The sequence below is a fragment of the Anomaloglossus baeobatrachus genome, chromosome 3, assembly GCF_048569485.1.
Source record: "Anomaloglossus baeobatrachus isolate aAnoBae1 chromosome 3, aAnoBae1.hap1, whole genome shotgun sequence".
NCBI lineage: Eukaryota > Metazoa > Chordata > Amphibia > Anura > Aromobatidae > Anomaloglossus > Anomaloglossus baeobatrachus.
The window spans coordinates 60,906,471-60,929,684 of NC_134355.1; the positions used below are offsets into that span (position 1 = coordinate 60,906,471).

Below are 23,214 nucleotides of genomic sequence, written 5' to 3' on the forward strand. Positions count from 1 at the left end.
ATCGCTAGTGATGTCGCAGCGTGTAAAGCACCCTTTACTGTTTCATACCATAAATGTAAGATGTGAATTTGGTGGAATGGGTTAATCATGTATCCGCCCCGAGTCTTGCGTTGCGTCAGTCACAGACCTCCTCTCCCTGCAGTACATGCAGATCATCATCCGTCTTGCACTTTTCTTTGTCAGTTTTTGCTTGTTTCTTATTTCTCGTGTAGTTGCACACATGTTCAGACACGGCTCCAGTATAATGGATTTCCGAAATAAGAGCGGGGGGAGGAATAATTGGTAAAATAAGGTGATTTCCTGCCCAGGAATTCCCGCTCCTCTGTGACGTACAGTTATAGGAAGGATCAAAGAATCCACATCGGACGTTGACTGCCGATATCTGTGACCGGAGCAAAAACACTGGGGAAAATTGGAAAACAAGTGTAACGGAAAAGTGTGGGGGTCAGGAGCAGCAAAGAGGATGCCAGGAGCTTTGGGAGTTACCAGCGGTGACCTGGTAATGTGGTCACTAGTCCCTTGTACTGGTTGTGTGGATCTCACCCTTTATCTAGCACTTCATTCTTTAAGGAATGATATTCTGACAGATGGCTCCTTTATTACTCGAGGAGTCATCATTATCTGCTGATCGTGAGGAGTCCTTCTGGGATATACATTTATCCGGCTGTATAATGTTGAGCCGTCATTTGATCAGGTGTCTGTTAAAATCATTGATGACCCAAGTCTGTGTTAGTGAGAACTGGAGATTTTTGGCTGCTCCCTTGTTGTAAGAGAAGGGTCCACGACTGTTGCTCCCCTCTGACAACTATACATTGTAGGAGTATGGTATCCATTAAAGGGCTGTTCTGATGATTGATGCTCAGGTGCAAGCCGCTGATCTGCTTCTTGCTTGCTGCGGTGGGGGAGTGGTGTGCTACCGAATGGTTGACACAATCGGCTTAGCTGCTCGTCCGCACACTTTGCTCACCAGTTTTGCTGGTAGGGAGCTTTAGTTGTGAAGCATTGGGGGAATGCAGGGGCACTGAAGCTGGCCGGATCCTGCGATATGAGCGCTTCAGAGCAGCACTTACAGACTCTATGGCATAGAGCTTGTAAACATGCTTTCCTTGCCTAGGAAACCAGCCACTGTTGATAAACTGCAGAGGTGGCCACTAATATATAAAAAAACAAAAACCATACAAGCACTTTGCAATTTTACCCACTGATGATTATTTAAAAACCCCTTTACAGATTGTATCGCCCTTCATGCATGTCTAGTCTACCGTACATTGCTCATCCCCCTTCTTTTTTTTTTCTTTTTTTTTTTTCCCTGAAGATGCCAAAACGCAGTATTTTCTTAGTGCATCCTCCTCTGTCCTGATATATTCTGGGTGTCCGTGTCCGCTCTTTCCTGTCCTTACTAGTGATGGGCGAACCCGAGCTGTAAAGTTTGGGGTCCGTACCGGGCACATAGTGTTTTTGCACACGACCCCGAACACGAGCTTTCTGGGGAGCTTGTGTTACAGTCCGGTTTCAGGGGCTGTAAAAAACATTATGATTATACTTACCGCTGCTGCTACGCATTCTGCAGCCTGTCTCTAGCCCCGCTTCTGCTTCCGGGTCTGATCATTAACTCCTGCGAGTCTCGCATCGGTATCACCCAGAATGGTACACACAGTCCTGATAGGAGTGTGCCTCAGCTGCATGGAAATACACGCAGCCGAAACGCTCCTGTCAGAAGTGTGTGTGCCATGCCGGGTGATACCGTTGCGAGACTGGCACAGTGACAGTCAAAATTCAATGGAGTCCATGTCTCATGGACTCTGAACCCTGATGTCACTGCGAACACGTCCGAAGACTGCCGAGGGATGAGCAGTGCAGTGAATGCCACCGGAAGTTAATGATCGGACCCGGAAGCAGAAGCGGCTGGGAGACAGTCTGCAGGATGCGTCGTGGAAGTGGTAAGTATAATGACAATGTTTATCAACTATATTCTTTAGTTTAAACACCCCCCACTCCATCCCATAACTATAAAGTCCAAGTTCAGGGTTCGGACGCAAGTTCACCTTATCTCAGAACCTGAACTAGAATTTTACAAAAAGTTCTGACGAGTCTCACGAACATGATCATCGGGGGGTTCGCCCATCACTGGTCCGTACCCTATTGTTTAGTTTATTTTCCGAGGACCGATATCGGCCACTTAAGTGCTCATACGATGGCTCAGGCCTGTTCGCAGTAATCACCCGCTGGACTATAGACTGATCGCACCATTTATATTGGCCTAATAATTATCGTCCTCAGCAGCACGTCACTCCCATATAAACAGAGGACGAGCTGCCGAGCATATGCAAGTCGCATGCGGCCAAGTGACTTGCGTGATGGCGTATGCTTCCTTCGTGTTACATATGCTCTTCATAAAATATTCCCACTTCATCCTCTGTGTAACGTTCCCGGCTCTCACATGCCGGCTCCTATCGCCCTCGTCTGGGTGTTCAGTCCTTAACACATTGAGATTCAGTGCAGAGACTTTAATAGAAAACTATAAAGGGAAACGTCCTCTATGAAAGGAACACGAGATCTAGAAATGAGGTGGAAGGCAGAACAGCGCGTCCACAGTTTGTCCATTGTGACTTCACACGGAGCAGGAGTTGCATGTAAATGGAGGACGTGAGATGATGGTAGGGGTCCCCGCGGTCGGACCCCCATTGATCTAGCAGTTCTGACCTAGACTAACTTCCTACAACTGAATTACTCATTAATTTCTCCTGCTGATCGATCTCCGTTTTGGCTGAGCGTGGGGCTTTCCATGATGGGAGGGAACATTATTATTATTATTTATTTATAGAGCACCATTGATTCCATGGGGCTGTACATGAGAAGGGGGTTACATACTGAACACATATACAAGTTACAGTAGACAGACTGGTACAGAGGGAAGAGGGCCCTGCCCTTGCGGGCTTACATTCTACAGGATTTTGGGGAGGAGACAGTAGGTGGGGTGTAGGTTTGGCGGCAGCTCCGCGCGGTGGTGGGGCGGCAGCTCCGCGCGGTGGTGGGGCGGCAGCTCCCGCGCGGTGGTGAAGCAGTGAGGTTATTGAAGGTTATAGGCATTTCTGAACAGATGAGTTTTCAGGTTCCGTTTGAAGTTTGCAAGTGTAGTAGATAGTCTGACATGTTGAGGCAGCGAGTTCCAGGAGACTGGGGATGCTCGGGAGAAGTCTTTGAGTCGGTTGCATGAGGAGCGAATGAGAGAGGAGGAGAGCAAGAGATCTTGGGAGGACTGGAGATTACGTTTTGGAGTGTAGCGAGAGATTAGTTAGGAGATATACGGAGGAGACAGATTATGGATGGCTTTCGAAGTCAGTGTTAGTAGTTTGAATTGGATACGATGGAAGATTGGGAGCCAGTGAAGGGACATGCAGAGAGGAGAGGCGGGGTGGTAGTGTGGCGAGAGGTGGATCATTCGGGCAGCAGAATTAAGGATGGACTGGAGAGGGGCGAGCGTGTAAGCAGGGAGGCCAGAGGAGGATCTTGCAGTAGTCGAGGCGGGAGATTGAGAGCATGGGACATAAGCATTTGTTCCCGCATGGCAAGTGTGTTGTGGATTTGTCACTGCAGCTTTACATATGCAAAATCCATTATAGTAGAGGGGTTATAAATGAGATTTACAGAAACCTCATGTTCCCTCTGGGGAAAAAGTCCTCAGTGTAAACTGACCAGGACTACAATGTCATCTTAAAGGTAATCTGTCAGCAGGATTTTGCCATGTAATCTGAAAACCTCATGATGTTGGGGCAGAGATCCTGATTCCAGCAATGTGTCACTTACTGGGTTGTTTGCTGTCATTTTGATACAATAGTAAGGAAAGGGTTTTAGCCAGCTCACCTATATAGGAACAGAAGCAAGGATAACAGCGTTGCTGGTGCAGGGACTTGAAATAGAAAAGATCTCCAGCTTCCAAAAAGCTGGAAGCTGGAGATCTTTGCTATTTTGATACAATCACTGTTTTCTCTGCTGCAGATCTAGCAGTGGTCAGAATGCTGAGCTCTGTATAACCCCACCCACATCACTGTGCATAGGCAGAAAGCTGCGAATTGGTGGGGGTGGGGTTATACCGCATTTAACTAGGAGGCACAAGATGCCTAGTCCTGTATTGATGATCTGTTGCCGATTTACAACTGATTTTATTGACATTGACACAACACGTAGTCTAAGGCTCTGTGCGCACTGGGAAATGAAATTTCCTTGCGTAAATTCCGCATGCTCTCAAAGATTACCGCACCCGCGGTAAAAAAACGCGGGAAACCGCACCCGAAAACCGCATGCGGTTTGCTGCGGTTTTACCGCGGTATTGTTCGCAGTATTGCCGCGGTTTTGCCGCGTGCGGGTTGGGATGTGCTTTATTGCATTCAATGCAATAAAGCACATTGAAGAAAAAAAAAAAATACATTTAATTCTGATAGTAGATAGACAGAAGAATAGATAGAGAGATAGACAGAGGGATAGATAGAGGACAGATCGCTGCATTTCCCACGGTCGGCAGTGAGTTCACATTACCGGCCGTGGGAAATGACCGGTAATTACCTCTGCTGTCTGCTGCTTTCATTCAGCGCTGTGTCTGTGACAGTCGCGGCTGGATGTCAGCAGTGCAGGACGTCGGAGCCGGAGCTGTGGATTACGCCGGAGCTTTGGTGCGGGAGGGGTTAATAAAATGGTGAACGAGGCTTGTTGGTTTTATTTAAAATAAAGGATTTTTGGTGTGTGTTTTTTTCACTTTACTTACGGGTTGATCATGTCAGCTGTCACATAGACGCTGCCATGATCAAGCCTGGGGTTAATGGCGGTGGTCCCCCATCACCATTAACCCCTTGTATTACCTTGCCACCACTGCTACACGGTGGCAAGAAGAGCCGAGGACACTCCCGGTGCTGCCGCATAATGGATGCGACAGTGCCGGGGCAGCTGCGGCTGATACTCTCGGCTGCCGGAGGGGGAGTGAGGCGGGGGACATTACCCCTGCCCCTCTCCCTCCCCAGCCTGAGAATACCGGGCCGCCGCTGTGTGCTTACCTCGGCTGGAAGGTAAATATGCAGCGGGGCCCACGTTTTTTTTCTATATTTCCGTTTTCTTTCTATGTGTTCTATGTCTGTGATGTGTCTGTGTGTGTGATCTGTGTGTGTTTACTCTCTGCACGGCTTCCTCTTCCTGTAATGACATCACTTCCCTGCAAAACCGCAGACGGGCGATGTACATTACCGGAGGTAAACCGCGAAATACCGCAGGGAATAACGCAGGAAACGCAGTGAACCGCACAGAATTTGCTGCCTGCGTTATTCCCTGCGGGATTTCATGATTAACATTGAGTCAATGGAGTGAAATCCCGCAGCGATGTGCGGAAAAGAAGTGACATGCACTTGTTTTTGCTGCGGGATTCCCGCAGCAAAACATGCAGCTGTCAAATTCCGCCTAGTGCGCACAGGATTTTTTTTCTCCATAGGATTTGCTGGTGATTCACTGCAGAGATGTTATGAACATTTTCTGCAGCGAAACATGCAGCAAATCCGCGGAAAATCCGCGGCAAAATCCGGTAAGTGCGCACATAGCCTAATAAGTGACACCTCGCTGGAATCGGAATCTCCGCCACTACATCATGCTGCTCTCCTATTACATAGCAAAACCCTGCTAACAGATTGCCTTTTAAATGTGACTTAACGTCACCAAATCTGTAACAATATGTAGTTTTACTGCCACAGCAAGTGTGTTTAGGTCCACGGCAGGTCGTGTACAAATGCTATAAGGATGCAGAGCACCTCGGCTGGCATTGTTGTATCACCGGGAACGATGCACTTTACACTTCTGTGCAGCGCAAAAAATAATTTCACCCATTGAACAAGCGTATACTGATGAGTCGGGTGATCTGCAGCTTGTTTACACTGAAGGATTGTGAAAGGAGCGTTCCTTGCAGTGGATGTTCTGTGACCACTTAATTTTCCCCGGAGAAGGATTGGGTAGTGGAATTTAAGCGTTGGGAGGACCCAGGCGCATAGGATGGGCGTTGGGTTTAGCCGATATTGCTAGAAATTATACGAGCACCTTCACCACTGTGGAGCATCCTCAGTATTCAGCTGTGTTTAGTAATTTAGCAGCATATTGGCATTCATCCCTGGCCATTTTGATTGTTAAAGAGCCGGACATTGTGGAGTCACTACTTCTGCCATGTGGTACTTGTGAAAGAGCTATTTTGCATATTGACAGCGAAGGAAAGCAACTCTGCAGAACAATAAGGCCTAAGTTGATACAGCTGCACATTATGGGCCGGATTCTGAACCTACCGACCGCATCACACGTACCAATGATACTATTTTAGTGTTGGTCATAAATGGTGATGAGCGAGCACTACCATGCTCGGGTGGTCAGTACCCATAACTTGTGATGAGCGAGCACTACCATGCTCGGGTGCTCAGTACTCGTAACTAGTGATGAGCGGGCACTACCATGCTCGGGTGCTCAGTACTGGTAACTAGTGATGAGCGGGCACTACCATGCTCGGGTGCTCAGTACAGGTAACTAGTGATGAGCGGGCACTACCATGCTCGGGTGCTTAGTACTGGTAACTAGTGATGAGCGAGCACTACCATGCTCAGGTGCTCAGTACTGGTAACTAGTGATGAGCGGGCACTACCATGCTCGGGTGCTCAGTACTGGTAACTAGTGATGAGCGAGCACTACCATGCTCGGGTGCTCAGTACTGGTAACTAGTGATGAGCGAGCACTACCATGCTCGGGTGCTCAGTACTGGTAACTAGTGATGAGCGAGCACTACCATGCTCGGGTGCTCAGTACTCGTAACTAGTGATGAGCGGGCACTACCATGCTCGGGTGCTCAGTACTGGTAACTAGTGATGAGCGGGCACTACCATGCTCGGGTGCTCAGTACTGGTAACTAGTGATGAGCGAGCACTACCATGCTCAGGTGCTCAGTACTGGTAACTAGTGATGAGCGAGCACTACCATGCTCGGGTGCTCAGTACTGGTAACTAGTGATGAGCGAGCACTACCATGCTCGGGTGCTCAGTACTGGTAACTAGTGATGAGCGGGCACTACCATGCTCGGTACTCAAATTGAGCAGGTCAGACACTCAGATGGGATCGAGTAGAGTACAGAGTATAATGGAAGTCAATAGGAAACTCGAGCATTTTTCTACTTATCACTAGTAGTAACTCGTCAAATAGGAAAAACATCTGCACTCCTAAAGCCGGTGGGGAAAAAAAAACAATTTTACAGGAAGTTATTTCGCCCTAAAAGAAAGAGCAGTTCAATTACATCAGGACAGGCTTGTAAACAATGTATAACTCAGTTCACCTTTCCTTTTTGGCTACATTGGAGGTTTATATATTCAGGGGAAATCTGAAGAATGTCAGGCCAAGGACTATGCATTAGGAAAGAAAAGGGAGCCAGCACGATCTGAGAGTGGCATGCATCATATAAAAAGTGCAAATTCACGGATTTATTCCAACTGTACTATAATTCAAAATGAGAGTTTAAGCATATAATTGATCAATTCTTTGAGCCACCCCTGCCAGGTCACGGCAAATCTCAATAGAGGGTCCTACTCTATATTATGTATTTCATGTGCCATGCGGCCTCCTAGAAAAATAAATTAAAAGAAGAACCATATACTGAAGCACACATACCTGTAACCTGTATATAACCGCTTCCATGTCTCAGCAAGAGGCAACTGCGGATAAAAGACAGCCCAGGTCCCAGCGTGTGCAGCACGCGCCAACTCGTAACTAGTAATGAGCGGGCACTACCATGCTCGGTATAAATAACTAGTGATGAGCGGGTACTACCATGCTCGGGTGCTCAGTACTGGTAACTAGTGATGAGCGAGCACTGCCATGCTCGGGTGCTCAGTACCCGTAACTAGTGATGAGCAAGCACTACCATGCTCGGGTGCTCAGTACTGGTAACTAGTGATGAGCGGGCACTACCATGCTCGGGTGCTCAGTACCCATAACTTGTGATGAGCGGGCACTACTATGCTCGGTTGCTCAGTACTGGTAACTAGTGATGAGCGAGCACTACCATGCTCGGTTGCTCAGTACTGGTAACTAGTGATGAGCAGGCACTACCATGCTCGGGTGCTCAGTACTAGTAACTAGTGATGAGTGAACACTACCATGCTCGGGTGCTCAGTACTGGTAACTAGTGATGAGCGGGCACTACTATGCTCGGTTGCTCAGTACTGGTAACTAGTGATGAGCGGGCACTACTATGCTCGGTTGCTCAGTACTGGTAACTAGTGATGAGCAGGCACTACCATGCTCGGGTGCTCAGTACTAGTAACTAGTGATGAGTGAACACTACCATGCTCGGGTGCTCAGTACTGGTAACTAGTGATGAGCGGGCACTACCATGCTCGGGTGCTCAGTACTGGTAACTAGTGATGAGCGAACACTACCATGCTCGGGTGCTCAGTACTCGTAACTAGTGATGAGTGAGCACTACCATGCTCGGGTGCTTGTAACTAGCAATTGGAAGCTCAGGTTGGTGCAACTCGAGTATACAAGTATAATGGAAGTCATGATAGTGCCCGCTCATTACTAGTCATAAATCCTGAGGTCGGATGGGACTGATGTTCGTTGATCAGATCCTAAAATGGTCCAGCATCATGGTTACCTGGGCGAGGATTTGTGTGCAGATTTTTGATCAGTTTCCCGGAGGAGATTCAGATTCAGTCTCCTATGCCCCTCAAACAATGATGGATCCTCTGTATTTACTACATCTTCTCTTTCTCTCCAGGGTTCGGCTGAAGACACTACGGGAACGCAGTCACTGTCTGGATTGTTAAATAAGTGTAAAACCCCCCAGGGGCAAAGGTTGGTGAACCAGTGGATTAAACAACCCCTAATGGATCAGAACCGGATCGAAGAGAGGTAAATTAAATTATAGGTGCATTGTGCCTGACGTTTACGTTCTATGCCGCATCCCTGACTTTGATGGGGGGACTTGCTAGCTGAGCCTGCGTCTTTCCCGGCAGATGATGGCGGGTATGTTCAGCCATCATCTGCCTCCAACAGCAATGGCTTTTAACCTATTAAATGCCACTGTCAATCTCTGACAGCAGCATTAACAGCATGGGGGCGCATCATTCTATGTGACTATTTGCGCGCTCGTCACTTGATCGTAGGGCATCAATGGGAAATTACAGCCGGGGGTCTGCTGAAGACCTGTGATTTTCACTATATCTAGCAGTACTGTATTAAAGCCGTATATGGGACAAGCGATTGGATAATAAAAGGCTCAAGTCACCTGAGGGAACAAATAGTAGAAAGTAAAAGGTTTTTAAAAAATGGTAAAAGTATAAAGGGCCAAATTCCAACTCTCCCCATCCCTCACTTTTTTTCCCCCTCATTAAAAATAGATATTTGGTAACTTTTTGTCCATAAAAACCTGATCTATAAAAATAAACCTGATGGGTAAATGGCGTGACGAGAGAGAATTGCAATGCTAGAATTTTTATTTTGGCTACTGTGACTTTGCAATACACTGCAGTAAAAGAAAATCAAAACAGCGGATTTACCCCAAAATGGTATCAATAAAAAGACAGATTAGGGCGCAAAAAATAAGTCCTCGCAATCCCATATCCTGGAAAATGAAACCATTACGGGTCTCAGAAAATGGCATCACTACTTTAAAAAAAAAAAAAAAGAACCCACAACGCTAAGCTTAATTAACATATAGTAAATTTAAGAAGAAAAATTGTGGCACTTTTAACTTTTTTGCAGCTTAGTTCACACCGGGCTGATCTCCAGAGTGCAGCCTAGACTAAACTGCGAGCGCCGAGTGATAGATTCCCCGGCGATTGCCGTTTAGTTCAGGCCGGGCTGATCTCCGGAGTTCAGGTGACAGCTGTAGAGAGGCCGGGCTGCACTCCGGAGCTGTCACCTGAACTCCGGAGATCAGCCCGGGCTGAACTAAACGGCAATCGCCGGGGAATCTATCACTCGGCGCTTGCAGTTTAGTCTAGGCTGCACTCCGGAGCTCAGGTGACAGCTCTGGAGTTCAGTGCAGGTAACCGCGGCCAGGCCTGGTATTACTGGAGATTCCTCCAGTAGCCAGTCAGACGCTGGCTGCGACATTTCCGCACAAAATCCGCAACAAACCGCATGCGGATTTCGGTGCGGTATTTTACCGCAGGTGCGGAAATCTTCCTGAGCCTCCGGAATTTTCTTAAGAAAATTTCTTTTTCTAGTGTGCACAGGGCCTAAAACGTAAAAATAAGAATTATGCCTCTTGGAAAAAGGGGCGGAGAATGAAAAAATGGAAATTGGACTCCGCAGGAAAAGGGGTTAGATTTGTTAATGGCTTCGACTAGTTAGTGAAAACAGAAGAACAGAGAATAAGATAGATCCCAACTGCGCCCAGTAGGCCACATCGGTGTACATTGGGGTTCCCTTATAGGAGGGGACCATGAATGGTCACGTGTCTCACCCACCATCAGATATCCAGCCATCAAATGCCGCAGGACAATCCATGTCTGTCTCCTTTGTATGTTATGGAAATCCTCTCATTTACTGTTAGCTTTTAACCTCACATTACCCATGGATGGCTAATTGTTGTGGTTGGTGCCTACAGATGGTATGAGTCAGGACAACTGCTGCCATGTGCATGACCTCAGGAGCTTTTGCATAAGTCGTTATTTTGCTACTTTGCATATTTTCTAATAATCTCGGGCTTGAGTCCTGTTTGCATCCAGCACCACTATATAATAATGCTACAAGGTGGATTTCTTTAACAGGAACGTCTGAATGAAGCACCTGCAGCAAAATCAAAAGTTCCAGCAGACCATGCTAGTTACACCAGGTCAGCCCGATGTGCTAGGAGAAAATCCGAGGCTTTGTATAGTCATTTGGATGTCCATGTTAATATGATTTGAAAGGGATTTGACGGACTTATGATATTGATGACCTATTCTAAAGAATTGATCATCAATATCATATCTGTGGAAGTCAGACACCTGATATTCCCCCCTTCCCCACTGATGATCACCATGGACAACTGGATGAAGCTGTGAACAATGCAGCACAGCTCCGTATGTTGTTCAATCAGTTCTGCTGAAACATGCATATCGACTCCTATTGAAGAGATCTTGTGCTAAGCTACAGTACCCAGAAGTGGCAACTAAACACCAAGGAGTGACCACTAAACAGTCCCTTTTTTTAAATGGAATTTATCAGCACAAAATGATTGTTCAAACCAAGCACAAGAGCTCAATGCACCCTTAGCATGCATGGCTCAGCTGTTCAGTACACGGTGTGCACCTTCCCTCCAACTTTTTTTTCCCTTTTTTCTCTATTAGACCTTGTGCGCACTTGCCGTTTTTTGCCACGGATTTGCTGCCTGTTTTGCTGCAGAAAATGTTCATAACATCTCTGCAGTGATTCACCAGCAAATCCTATGGGAAAAATAAATGCTGTTCGCACTAGGCGGATTTTGACAGCTGCATGTTTTGCTGTGGGATTCCCGCAGCAAAAACAATTGCATGTCAATTCTTTTCCGCAGGTAGCTGCGGGACTGGCTACCGGAGGAATCTCCAGTAATACCAGGCCTGGATTCAGTTACCTGCACTGAACTCTGGAGCTGTCACTTGAGCTCCGGAGTGCAGCGTAGACTAAACTGCAAGCGCCGAGGGATAGTTTCCCGGCGATTGCCGTTTTAGTTCAGGCCGGGCTGATCTCCGGAGCTCAGGTGACAGCTGTAGAGAGGCCGGGCTGCACTCCGGAGCTGTCACCTGAGCTTCGGAGATCAGCCCGCCCAGAACTAAACTGCAATCGCCGGGGAATCAATCACTCGGCGCTCGCAGTTTAGTCTAGGCTGCACTCCGAAGCTCAGGTGACAGCTCCAGAGTTCAGTGCAGGTAACCACGGCCATGCCTGGTATTACTGGAGATTCCTCTGGTAGCCAATCCGACGCTGGTTGCGGCATTTCCGCACCAAATCCACAGTAAAACGCAACAAACCGCATGCGGATTTGGATGCGGATTTCGGTGCGGTATTTTACCGCAGGTGCAGAAATTTTAATGAGCATCCGGAATTTTGATAAGAAAATTCCTTTTCATAGTGCGCACAGGGCCTTACCTCTTTTCTGGTGCCTAAGCCAGAGCGGTCAATCGAGAACTAGTTAAACGGAAGACAAGTAGGTGCACTGAATTGCTTCGGCAGCATCAAGGGTGCACAGAGCAGCTGTGCTTGGTTTGATTAGTCATTTTCTGCTCAGACTCCCTATACGATCAGTTCTGTGGGACGAGGAATCGCCAAGGCAGGTGTTTGGCTTTGCATCTTGTTTTCTGTGGGACACTGCTGGGATTTGTTTGCTCTCGGATTCCCAGCCATCTTGTTTGCTATCACACCCAGCCGGTTTGTGAAGCTTTGAGCTGTGCAGGAATTACCGGACGTCCGTTATGATCCTTCTTGAGGCTTTGACGTTCAGCTGGGTCATGGCTTTGGTTTGCATGTTATTCAAAGGCGGTGCTCCGTAGACAATAAGGAGTCGAACTTCATCATCCCGAGTTTTACTTTGCAAATATCTCACCCTTGTCAGTAAATGGATGTGTAATTGTGAGTGAGAATCTGTCCAGCTGTGGCCGGCGTCTTCTGAATTTGGAGATGTACAATCCCGTTGCTATAATTTACACTACTTTTGGTTCTTGAAATACTCCTACAGGAAAGTGTTATGGAGCAAATCTTCATTCAGCACAATGGAGTAGTGTTCTCCAGGGCAGCACCCCGACAGCTCCCATAGTCATCATTCCTTAGAGGGGCTGTCTCCTCCTACAAGAACCTTTTGTAGTGTAAGAGCCACAGTCGGAGACCTTACTCAGCTTTACTTTTTCCCTTTCAGAGGTATAACTACATGATCCACCTACAGCCAAGGCACACATACGGCCCAACTCCACCAGATCATGAGCATCTGTGTCTTGGCTCTGTAAGGGTCTTTTCTTCTGTTACTCCCATATATCCTAATGAGAAATCCTCTCCAGACCGCATCACAAGTCTGGCGTTCTCCGCACTCTGATGGTGGACAATGTCCAGACTGTGCCGTGGAGGTCTCTGATTGACAGGTCTAGTCACAGTCCTCCATCAGTCGCCATGGTCCTAACCCAAGCTCCACACTGAGTGCTCAAGTCAATACATGTTAGTATGGCATATTGCTATCAGGAGCTCTCTATGTAGCCCCTGCGTCTGGTTTTATACCTCAATTGCTAGTCTTAAAAGGCTTTTCTAATTCTGTATTTGTTTTTTTATTTTTTACTAGCTGTACTACCCTTCTTCGCCCGGGTTAATAACTGCTGTTAACAAAATAGAATGTATTAACAAAAATGTATTCTGCACACAAAAACCACAGAACAAATAGATATAAATGTAATTATTTAAAAGGCAAAAACTAAGCTAATAGAAGCATTTCACAACATATATTTCAACACCACAGATATTCCACACAGATTTAACTAAATTGGCCAAGTAATGTGCTCTCTGTCTCTTTCTAGGTCTGTCTCTTTCCCCGTCTGTCTCCCAGTCTTTGTCGGTGTCTTTTCCTGTCTGCCTTTCTGCCTGTCTGTCTGTCTCTTTTCTTGTCGGTCTCTATTTCTCTGTCTCTTTCCCCGTCTGTCTGCCTGTCTCTGTCCCCATCTGCGTCTTTCCCTGTCTGTCACTTTCCCTGTCTCACTTTGCCTGCCTGCCTCCCTCCCTCGCTGTCCCTTTGCCTCCCTCGCTGTCCCTTTGCCTCCCTCCCTCGCTGTCCCTTTGCCTCCCTCCCTCGCTGTCCCTTTGCCTCCCTCCCTCGCTGTCCCTTTGCCTCCCTCCCTCGCTGTCCCTTTGCCTCCCTCCCTCGCTGTCCCTTTGCCTCCCTCCCTCGCTGTCCCTTTGCCTCCCTCCCTCGCTGTCCCTTTGCCTCCCTCCCTCGCTGTCCCTTTGCCTCCCTCCCTCGCTGTCCCTTTGCCTCCCTCCCTCGCTGTCCCTTTGCCTCCCTCCCTCGCTGTCCCTTTGCCTCCCTCCCTCGCTGTCCCTTTGCCTCCCTCCCTCGCTGTCCCTTTGCCTCCCTCCCTCGCTGTCCCTTTGCCTCCCTCCCTCGCTGTCCCTTTGCCTCCCTCCCTCGCTGTCCCTTTGCCTCCCTCCCTCGCTGTCCCTTTGCCTCCCTCCCTCGCTGTCCCTTTGCCTCCCTCCCTCGCTGTCCCTTTGCCTCCCTCCCTCGCTGTCCCTTTGCCTCTCGTGAGTAAAGCGCGGGGTTAAAATTTCCCCTCAAAACATAGCCTATGATGCTCTCGGGGTCCAGACGTGAGTGTGCAAAATTTTGTGGCTGCAGATGCCAATCCCGGACACACACACACACACACACACACACACACACACACACACACACACACACACACACACACACACACACACACGTGTGTACGTACAGCTTTATATATTAGATTAACAGTAAACTGGTTAAACTACTAATGGTATATATGTATACAATAAAGAAAAAAATACACGCAGTCTAATAATCAAATTTTCAGCACTTGTCTGCACTCATTAAAAATAAAATATACGAAATTTCAGCCACAATTTTGGATTTTGATGTTTATTGTGAATTAAATTGATTTTTCTTTGTCGCTCTATTGGGAGACCCAGACAATTGGGTGTATAGCTACTGCCTCCGGAGGCCACACAAAGTATTACACTTAAAAGTGTAAGGCCCCTCCCCTACTGCCTATACACCCCCGTGGGATCACGGGCTCCTCAGTTTTCATGCTTTGTGCGAAGGAGGCACACATGCATGCATAGCTCCACTGTTTAGTCAGCAGCAGCTGCTGACTATGTCGGATGGAAGAAAAGAGGGCCCATACTTGGGCTCCCAGCATGCTCCCTTCTCACCCCACTTTTGTCGGCGGTGTTTAAGGTTGAGGTACCCATTGCGGGTACGGAGGCTGGAGCCGACATGCTGCTTTCCTTCCCCATCCCCTTAGGGCTCTGGGTGAAGTGGGATCCTATCGGTCTCCAAGCACAGGAGACCGTGCTCCGTCCACAGCCCCTGGGAATCTGCTGGACGTGGAGATGAGTATCGTCAGGGACAGGCCCTGCTACATTAAGGTACTCTGGGTCCCCGTACAGATCGCGCACACACACCAGCATTGCTGGGTGTGTTAGTGCGCCGGGGACAGCAGCGCGGCGCGCTGGTGCTTTACTCACTGCAGCTTTGCTGAGTGAGTTTCTGTATTAGGAACTGCCGCGCCGGCCGCTGCTGGAGGTTTTTTATACTGCGGTGCGGCTGGGACTTGTGGTGCGCCGGGGACTTCCGCGCTGGCCGTGCTTATACGACGGCCGCGCTTATAAATCGAGTCCCCGGTTTTTGCGGCCTAGTTCCGTTTCGTTCCCGCCCCCAGGCCTGCCAATCAGGGGAAGGGCGGGACGCTGGTCAGAACGTCAGCGCCGAGGGCTGGAGTCTGCTTAGCATACTCCAACCCCCCTCACTAGGCACAGTGGGACGCTAGTTTCCCGCACTTTGTCTGGGGCACGCCCACGGCCCGCCCCTCTTCACAGGACGCCGGCAGCCATTCCTGTTTGCAGTCTGAGTGGAGAAGGGACACGAGCTCTGGGAGACCCAGGCACGGGATTCTGGCGGTCACACAACCGCTTTTCAGCGGGCGGTAAGCAGCCCTCGAGGGCTCACCCCACTAGTGCCGCAGTGTTCATTTGTACTTTATGCTTGTATGCTATACATTGCATTGTACGGTCGCTATTCTTGGCTATATACCCTCCTAGATTGCTAGACAACAGCATGTCGTCCGCAAAAAGCAAAGGGGCCAAGACACAGGCTTTCTATGCTACTTGTACCGCATGTAAGGCTGTTCTACCGGCAGGTGCCACTGACCCCCATTGTGTGCAATGTTCGGCCCCTGTAGCACTTGCTCAGCCGGGGCCTCTGCTAGAAGTGGCCCAAGGAGAACCACCTGTGAGCACTGTCCAGGTGGCAGGGACGGAGTTTGCAGTTTTTGCTGATAAACTGTCGGTGACTATGTCTAAAATCCTTGAGACTTTGCAGTCCAGACCAGTAACTCAGACCATGGGCACTGTTGATTCAATACTCCCTGGTTCCCCTCTTTTGGAACACATCCGTGCTCCGGGGGGGTCCCATGCATCCCGGGGTGATGGCTCTGACACGGACGACAGTCCCAGACACCCTAAGCGAGCTCGCTATGAGCGACCCTCGACTTCATCACACTGGTCAGGGTCCCAGCAGGAAGGCTCTCTGTTTGATGAGACAGAGGTCGCTGATCAGGATTCTGATCCTGAGACCGCTCTCAATCTGGATACACCTGATGGGGACGCAATGGTGAATGATCTCATAGCGTCCATCAATAAAATGTTGGATATTTCTCCCACAGCTCCTCCAGTGGAGGAGTCAGCTTCACAGCAGGAGAAATTCCATTTCAGGTATCCTAAGCGTAAATTGAGTACTTTTCTGGACCACTCTGACTTTAGAGAGTCAGTCCAGAAACACCACGCTTATCCAGATAAGCGTTTCTCCAAACGTCTTAAGGATACACGTTATCCCTTTCCCCCTGACGTGGTCAAAGGCTGGACCCAGTGTCCAAAGGTGGATCCCCCAATCTCCAGGCTTGCGGCTAGATCCATAGTTGCAGTGGAAGATGGGGCTTCACTTAAAGATGCCACTGACAGACAGATGGAGCTCTGGTTGAAATCCATCTATGAAGCTATCGGCGCGTCGTTTGCTCCAGCATTCGCAGCCGTATGGGCACTCCAAGCTATTTCAGCTGGTTTGGCGCAGATTGACACTGTCACACGTACATCTGTTCCGCAAGTAGCGTCTTTAACCTCTCAAATGTCTGCATTTGCGTCTTACGCTATTAATGCTGTCCTGGACTCTACAAGCCGTACGGCAGTGGCGTCCGCCAACTCCGTGGTTTTACGCAGAGCATTGTGGTTAAGGGAATGGAAGGCAGATTCTGCTTCCAAGAAGTGCTTAACCAGTTTGCCATTTTCTGGTGACAGACTGTTTGGTGAGAGATTGGATGAAATCATTAAACAGTCCAAGGGTAAGGATTCATCCTTACCTCAGCCCAGACCAAATAAACCCCAACAGAGGAAGGGACAGTCGAGGTTTCGGTCCTTTTGAGGCTCGGGCAGGTCCCAATTCTCCTCGTCCAAAAGGACTCAAAAGGATCAGAGGAGCTCAGATTCTTGGCGGGCCCAGTCACGCCCAAAGAAAGCAGCCGGAGGAACCGCTACCAAAGCGGCTTCCTCATGACTTTCGGCCTCCTCTCTCCGCATCCTCGGTCGGTGGCAGGCTCTCCCGCTTTGGCGACACTTGGCTGCCACATGTCAAGGACCGTTGGGTGAGAGACATTCTGTCTCACAGGTACAGGATAGAGTTCAGTTCTCGTCCTCCAACTCGATTCTTCAGAACTTCTCCGCCTCCCGGCCGAGCCAATGCTCTTCTGCAGGCGGTGTGCTCTTTAAAGGCAGAAGGAGTGGTGATCCCTGTTCCTCTTCAGGAGCAAGGTCACGGTTTTTACTCCAATTTGTTTGTGGTGCCAAAAAAGGACGGGTCTTTCCGTCCTGTTCTGGACCTAAAACTGCTCAACAAGCATGTGAAAACCAGGCGGTTCCGGATGGAATCCCTCTGCTCCGTCATCGCCTCAATGACTCAAGGAGATTTCCTAGCATCAATAGACACACCCTGGCTCGGTGGATCAAGGAACCAATTCTTGAAGGCTACCGTTCTGCGGGGCTTCCGGTTCCATCAGGGCTGAAGGCCCATTCTACCAGAGCCGTGGGTGCGTCCTGGGCATTACGGCACCAGGCTACGGCTCAGCAAGTGTGCCAGGCGGCTACCTGGGTCGAGTCTGCACACTTTTACCAAGCATTATCAGGTGCATACCTATGCTTCGGCGGACGCCAGCCTAGGTAGACAAGTCCTTCAGGCGGCGATTGCTCACCTGTAGGAAAGGGCCGTTTTTATGGCCCTATCACGAGGTATTATTTTACCCACCCAGGGATTGCTTTTGGACATCCCAATTGTCTGGGTCTCCCAATAGAGCGACAAAGAAGGGAATTTTGTTTACTTACCGTAAATTCCTTTTCTTCTAGCTCTAATTGGGAGACCCAGCACCCGCCCCTGTTTTTTTGTATACACATGTTGTTCATGTTGAATGGTTTCAGTTCTCCGATATTCCTTCGGATTGAATTTGCTTAAACCAGTTTATTGGCTTTCCTCCTTCTTGCTTTTGCACTAAAACTGAGGAGCCCGTGATCCCACGGGGGTGTATAGGCAGTAGGGGAGGGGCCTTACACTTTTAAGTGTAATACTTTGTGTGGCCTCCGGAGGCAGTAGCTATACACCCAATTGTCTGGGTCTCCCAATTAGAGCTAGAAGAAAAGGAATTTACGGTAAGTAAACAAAATTCCTTTTCTTTGAAATGCTGAATCCGCAGTCGTCCAGTGCAGTGAAGTGCACAGGTTCAGTGCTCGACTGCACATTTTAGTTCTCTGCTGTCCTGTAGTGGAATGTAGTAATGTTTACATAGGTTCAGTGTTAAAGAATAAATAACAGCTCTGTGAGAGCTAGAATTCTGATGACACATTTCCTTTTAAGCAGCCCTCTTCCTCTGCACTCATTACCTGTATTAATTGCACCTGTTTGAACTTGTTACCTGTATAAAACACACCTGTCCATACACTCAATCAATCATACTTCAACCTCTCTACCATGGCCAAGACCAAAGAGCTGTTTAACTGCATCGGGGACAAAAGTGTAGACCTGCACAAGGCTGGGATTGGCTACAGGACAACAGGCAAGCAGCTTGGTAAGAGACAACAACTGTTGGCACAATTATTAGAATATGGAAGAAACACAATATGACTGTCAATCTTATTTGGTCTGCAGTTCCATCCAAGATCTCGAACCGTTGGATATGGATGATTCTGAGATAGGTTAGGAATTAGCTCAGACGACCCTGGTCAATGACCTCAAGAGAGCTGGGACCACAGTCTCACAGATTACTGTTAGTAACACACTACACCCTCATGGATGAAAATCCTACATGGTACACAAGGTCCCCCTGCTCATACCAGTACAAGTTCAGACCTGTTTGAAATTGGCCATTAATCATCTGAATGATCCAGAGGAGGAATGTGGTCAGATGAGACTAAATAATTTTTTATTTTTTTTTTTTAATCTGTCACTCACTGTGTTTGGAAGAAGGTGAAGGATGAATACAACCCCAAGAACACTGCCCCAACTGTGAAGCACAAGGGTGGAAATTGCATACTTTGGGGGTGCATTCCTGCAAAGACGACAGGGCGACTGCACTGTATTGAAGGAGAATGGATGGGGTCATGCATTGCAAGATTTTGGCCAACAACCTTAGTAAGAGCATTGAAGATGGGTCTTCCAGCATGACAGTGACCCAAAACACACAGCCAGGACAACTAAGGAGTGGCTCCGTAAGAAGCATTTTAAGGTCCTGGAATGGCCTAGCCAGTCCCCAGACCTGAACTCAATAGAAAATCTTTGTGGGAGCTGAAACTCAACGTTGCCCAGTGGCAGCCCTGAAACCAGAAAGATTCGGAGAAGATCTGTATGGAGGAGTCGCCGAATTCCCTGCTGCAGTGTGTCCAAACCTGGTCAACAACTACAGGAAACATCTGACCTCTGTAACCGCAAACAAAAGTTTCTGTACCAAATAATCAGTTCTGTTTTTCTTTTGTATCAAATAGTTATTTCTTGCAATGACATACAAATGATTTAAAATCATACAATGCAATATTTTTGGTTGGATTCTGTCACAGTTGCAGTATATCTATGATAAACATTACATATCTCTCCATTCCTTGTAGGTAGGAAAACTGTAAAATTGGCAGAGGATCAAAAATACCAGTTTTCCCCACTCTGTATTTACATACTGTGTGTGTGTGTGTGTGTGTGTGTGTGTGTGTGTGTGTGTGTGTTATATATATTACTATACACACCTTGTCAAGGGAGGAATTTGCGTTGAAGACTGCTAATGGAGTCCTCATTTGGGATATCCAGAGACTGTGCCGTATTAGCTGTATATCAGTGCCAATATAGAAATGCTCTCTTTTCAGCCAGCGTCATCAACTGACTCGTATAATACGATAGATCAAATTATACCGTAAGTAAGCATAAATAACCTTGAAGCTAACAGAGTGCTTTCACTCCCCTATTTTTCACATCACATTGCCTGCCCTCCCATACATTCCTTTTGTGTGAACATTACTGATAACACTTTTACAGCTTCACATTTTGGCTTCATCATCTTTGGTTAACTCCTTCATGATTATACAACTTTGAATTATACTATGGGTCTATGCGATGGCTACATAGATAATTATACAACTACATCTACATTTTGATTATTTATATACAATAGAATAGATATTCTTATTATGTTAGAACAAACAAGCTATAGCTCAGTCGACCTCCACAGTCCCCCCTTAATAAAATATCTGTGAATATTATCAACCTTAAATTTTAAAATTTTTACCGTTGAGATATATTTTCTATGGGATTGTTGGTTAATTTAACACTACAGACTTTAACTCCCCCCTTAAGTACTTATTTTTATTTATTAAACATAACTATGATTTATAGGGGCTATTAGAATTTGCGCTATTACACTCATTAGGGCACATTATCCTGATTAAGAAAGATTGAATTTAGACCTCATTTAAAAATTAGCACATAATTAAAAAAACAAAAAACAAAAGGACATTTGCTACAAATTGTCCATGGTTCTTCTTTCCGGATATAAAACAAAAAGAAAATGCTTGGTCAGTGCTAGTCCACTTAGGGCCACTTTATGAACCTGGATAATCTGCTCTTGATAAAAAAAAAACAACAAAACATGATGAGGCTTCATGTGAACAGTTTGTGGCGCAGACTTGGGGGAGAAAAAACCTTCTGGGATAATGGGTTGAATAGCGGCCGCTTTCTGCTTCGGTTGTGTCGGGTCCATTGGTTTCTGAGATGTGACGTTAACTCGCGTGTCATTGCCAGGGCTCAGCAGACTAGGCTGGCGAGACATCAGCCTGATGGGATAGGCTCTTCCAAAACTTTTCCCGAGATGAGAGAATCTATAGCTAGTATTTTATATTAAAGAAAATCACTGAATATATTCATATGAGTTAGTAGGAGACAAAAGCATTTGTAAATGGTTAATTACAGTAACCAAACCACATTTTTGGGTCTATGAAATGGCTGAATTAAGCATTTTAAATTACTCAATTCATACCCTCAACAGTTCCCCCTTTGACTCACTTCTGCCATTTCTAAATACTAAGGGTACTGTGTTCCCTTAGGAAAAGAGGAAGAAAGATCTTTTGGGAAATCCTGCCTGACTGAACGTTGAGACATGGGTGGAGAGGGGAATGGGATTTCTTCACCGGTTTGAGACCAAGGGACCCCTAGGCGAGTCCTCATCCTTTGTCGTTGGACTTTCCCATGTCTCAAGGTTCTTTAAATCCTCTCTTCTAACTGTTTCGGCAATGACTGTTTGGGACTGTACAGGTCTTTTTGAAAAGGATAAATATGAGCAGGACGCTTAGTGCAGCTCCGGTGGATCGACCCTTCTGCAATGCGGGGCGTGAATCCATGTTGTCCTGCCGTTGAGCTTAACGAAATTTCTGTGTCCTTTTAGTATTAATCATTCTCCTGACTGAAAACCATATACTACTAACTCTGATTTAGGATCTGAAGTTAGAAAATACACTTGTTTATTTCTCTAATTTAGTCAATCATATGAAAATTATACGTGCTTTGCGCTAGACCAAAAAAGAAAACATTTTACATTGGAACCGATTTATTACTAAAAAAAAAAACACAACACACACTAAAGTGAAACAAAACATGCATTGGTTTACAACTTATTAGTTTTGTTTTTTTTTACATACCACTTGCATTATGTGGATTTTCAGCAATGATGTAGTTTTCTGCACTGGAAAGCCTCTGACCAGACCTGGAAAGAAATCTTCACAACACGCACAGACTTGCATACAACGTGCTCATGATAAACATCTATGATCAGTTTGCAGTCTCTAAGAATGGGTAGAGTAGGTGCAGGGTGTTTCTGCAGACTCTTTACAGTTTTTCCTCATTTGTTTTAAGAACGTGCTTCACAAGACCGGGTGAGTTTGCCTACCTGGGTACTGAACCCTGGCGTCACCAAAGCGCACACTGATATCCAACTTTCACAGATGTTGGTCCATGTTACTTGGGCCATCATTAAGAAGAGATCTCATGGCAGAGAAAGCTTACCGCCCTTCATCCACAGACCTTCCTCAGTCAGCTGGCTCCCTGCGTCTCGCACGCCACTCCTTGTTGATTCGCTTGTTCCTGTAGGGTTTTTAAGAACACAAGGAGTGACATAAGTCACTGACGTGACAGATGTCACCGAGGCATGTTCTTTATGCATGGTAAAGGACTCCTCAACTCTAGGCCCGTTCACTGCTTCTTGGTCAGCTGCACCTGTGCGGGGATCTCCATCCGATTCCATTAGCTCAGATCTAGACTTTCTTTCCGGCGTACCTAGCTTATTTGACAACAGGAAAGATCTACATCCTACATACATTTTGACTCTTACCTAATACTGCTCCACCCATCTAGAGAGGGCATTAATGCGTCACTTTCACCTGTACCGATAGGAGGGGAGAGAGTGGCTTAAATTTAGACTACCTCATGTTGTGTAACCTGTAGCATATCCAGTGCAGAATCGACCACCATCTGGTTTCATCTATAAAAACAAAACTAAAAGAAATATATAGATTAGATCATTCCTATAACAGACATATATTCCTACATTCATAATAATCCAATAAACATGACATAACTGTTGCAAAAGAAAGGCCAGCTTTAAAGCCTGCTTTAAAGCCTATCCAATATGTCTGCTGCTGGAAAAATATAATAGATATCTACTTCTCCCTTTTTTATTTTTTGTTTTTATATACTACTTTGGCAAAATATATAGGTCTATAACAGTAAACAATATTATTAACCAACCGATAAATATAACTTCTACTCTACTGGGAAATTTTGAAACCTTACAACAGGGTTCATACATATTCTGTATCTACAAAAGAAAAGGAAAGTAATCAATATTGGCAGTTTGTATGCAAAAATAATACAAAACAAAAACATAACAATAA

The 23,214-nt window shown here is 46.9% G+C and overlaps 1 protein-coding gene across 1 annotated transcript in view; it reads left to right on the top strand.

Moving 5' to 3' along the window:
• The window catches only part of MSH2 (mutS homolog 2), a 223,791-nt gene that overhangs the window by 52,551 nt on the left and 148,026 nt on the right, over window positions 1-23,214 (top strand). The window contains exon 6 of the mRNA XM_075338034.1: window positions 8,786-8,919. Coding sequence (XP_075194149.1) covers window positions 8,786-8,919 — 134 coding nt within the window. The remainder of the gene's footprint in view (window positions 1-8,785; window positions 8,920-23,214) is intronic.